The 1,480-nt window shown below is 38.4% G+C and overlaps 1 protein-coding gene across 1 annotated transcript in view; it reads left to right on the plus strand.

The window, feature by feature from the left end:
* Positions 1-1,480, plus strand: part of LOC104998598 (G2/mitotic-specific cyclin-B3-like) — a 45,750-nt gene that overhangs the window by 22,348 nt on the left and 21,922 nt on the right. Inside the window, exon 5 of the mRNA XM_010853855.1 lies at positions 322-417. Within this exon, the coding sequence (XP_010852157.1) occupies positions 322-417 (96 nt within the window). The remainder of the gene's footprint in view (positions 1-321; positions 418-1,480) is intronic.

The following is a 1,480-nucleotide window of genomic DNA, read 5'->3' on the forward strand; positions in this document are numbered from 1 at the left end:
GAGGAAAAAGCTAACAAGATGAACTGGGCCTGATCAAAGCATTGAAACATGACAGGTGACATAAGCTGGAAGATTGTAAGATCACAGTGTTTTTCTTGGAGAATCTTGTGCTTACCTGTAATAATAGTGCCTGGTTCTTAGGGCAGAGCAGGTATGTACAAGGATTAAGTATTTCTTGGTTACTCAACAGTATGCAGATTACAGGGCAAAAGCTTGAGCTGAAGATAAAAGTGGGAAGAAAGGAGTAATTTTTTATGTGTGTGTGCTAAGCTTCTCTTGGAATCTTTTCCCTAATGTATCTTTTTGATGATTTCCAAACAGGTGATCCCACTGGGGAATACTGACATAGACTGCAGTGACCCATTTTTCAGCTCAGTATATGCTAAGGATATTTTCAGTTACATGAAGAAAAGAGAGGTATGTAGGGGATGGGGGTGAGGGGAAATGATTTTCCAGTTCTCATTTCCTCCATCCTTCAAATGCAGCTTTAAAGGGGAGATAATAATGATGAGGAAAATAATAACAGTAGCAACTGATGTCTCCTGGTAGCATACTATGAGTTAAACATTATGCTAAAGGATTTATAAAGATTATCTTGTTTAATTCTCCCAATAGCTTCATGATGGTAGGTATTATTATCTCCTTTTTATAGTTGGGGGAAACTGCTCAGTCAAAACAACTAGTGTGTAGTAGATCTGGGATATGAACTAGAGTCTGATTACCTTAGAAACCATAAGCCCGCACCTCTAATTGCTTAGGAGGTAATCTCAGACACACAAATTGTCAAGTGAGCTCTTTCTGAGTGACTGTTCTTAGAGATCTTTCCCCTTCTCTATGCAGTTTTCTGGCATTGCATATAAAACCAGACTCTTTGTTCCAGCTTTCCAACCTGGTGAAATGTTCTTTCTCCTTTCAAATCTGCCAGTCTCCTTTACCACTAATGTTCATCAATTCCAAATTTTCTTCTCTCTCTCAGTGGAACAGATGGAACCAGGGTTATGTACTAACTAGAATTTTAGCAGGCCATTCATAAGAGGAATGATGAATGTCTCATCTTCTCTCTAGAGATGTGGTAATAGATGAACTGACTCCAGAGCCTGTACTTTGTCTAGTATATCTTGGAAGAAGCAAGAGATAATTTTGCTATACTAAAAGTGTGGGCCTTAGCTCAGCAGTATTGGTTTCACTTAAGATCTTGTTAGAAATGCAGAAACCTAACCTCAGCCCAGACTTTCTAAATTTTAAAGATCCTCAAGTACCTTTCAAATATGTATGTTAGAGTTTGAGAACGACTCCTCTATACAGCATGGTATTGTGCTTTTGATTGAATTGCAAAGAAGGGGCAGAATCTTGTTGGTATTCATCTATAGTCATAGGTGTATTTCTGCCTATATTTCATATTCTGCTAGACTCCTCAATATCCACCCTGACACTTGAATATCATGTGTGTTCATTTCCCAAGGATAACTGACCTTGTCTG

Source organism: Bison bison, unplaced genomic scaffold (assembly GCF_000754665.1).
Source record: "Bison bison bison isolate TAMUID 2011002044 unplaced genomic scaffold, Bison_UMD1.0 scf7180017864331, whole genome shotgun sequence".
NCBI lineage: Eukaryota > Metazoa > Chordata > Mammalia > Artiodactyla > Bovidae > Bison > Bison bison.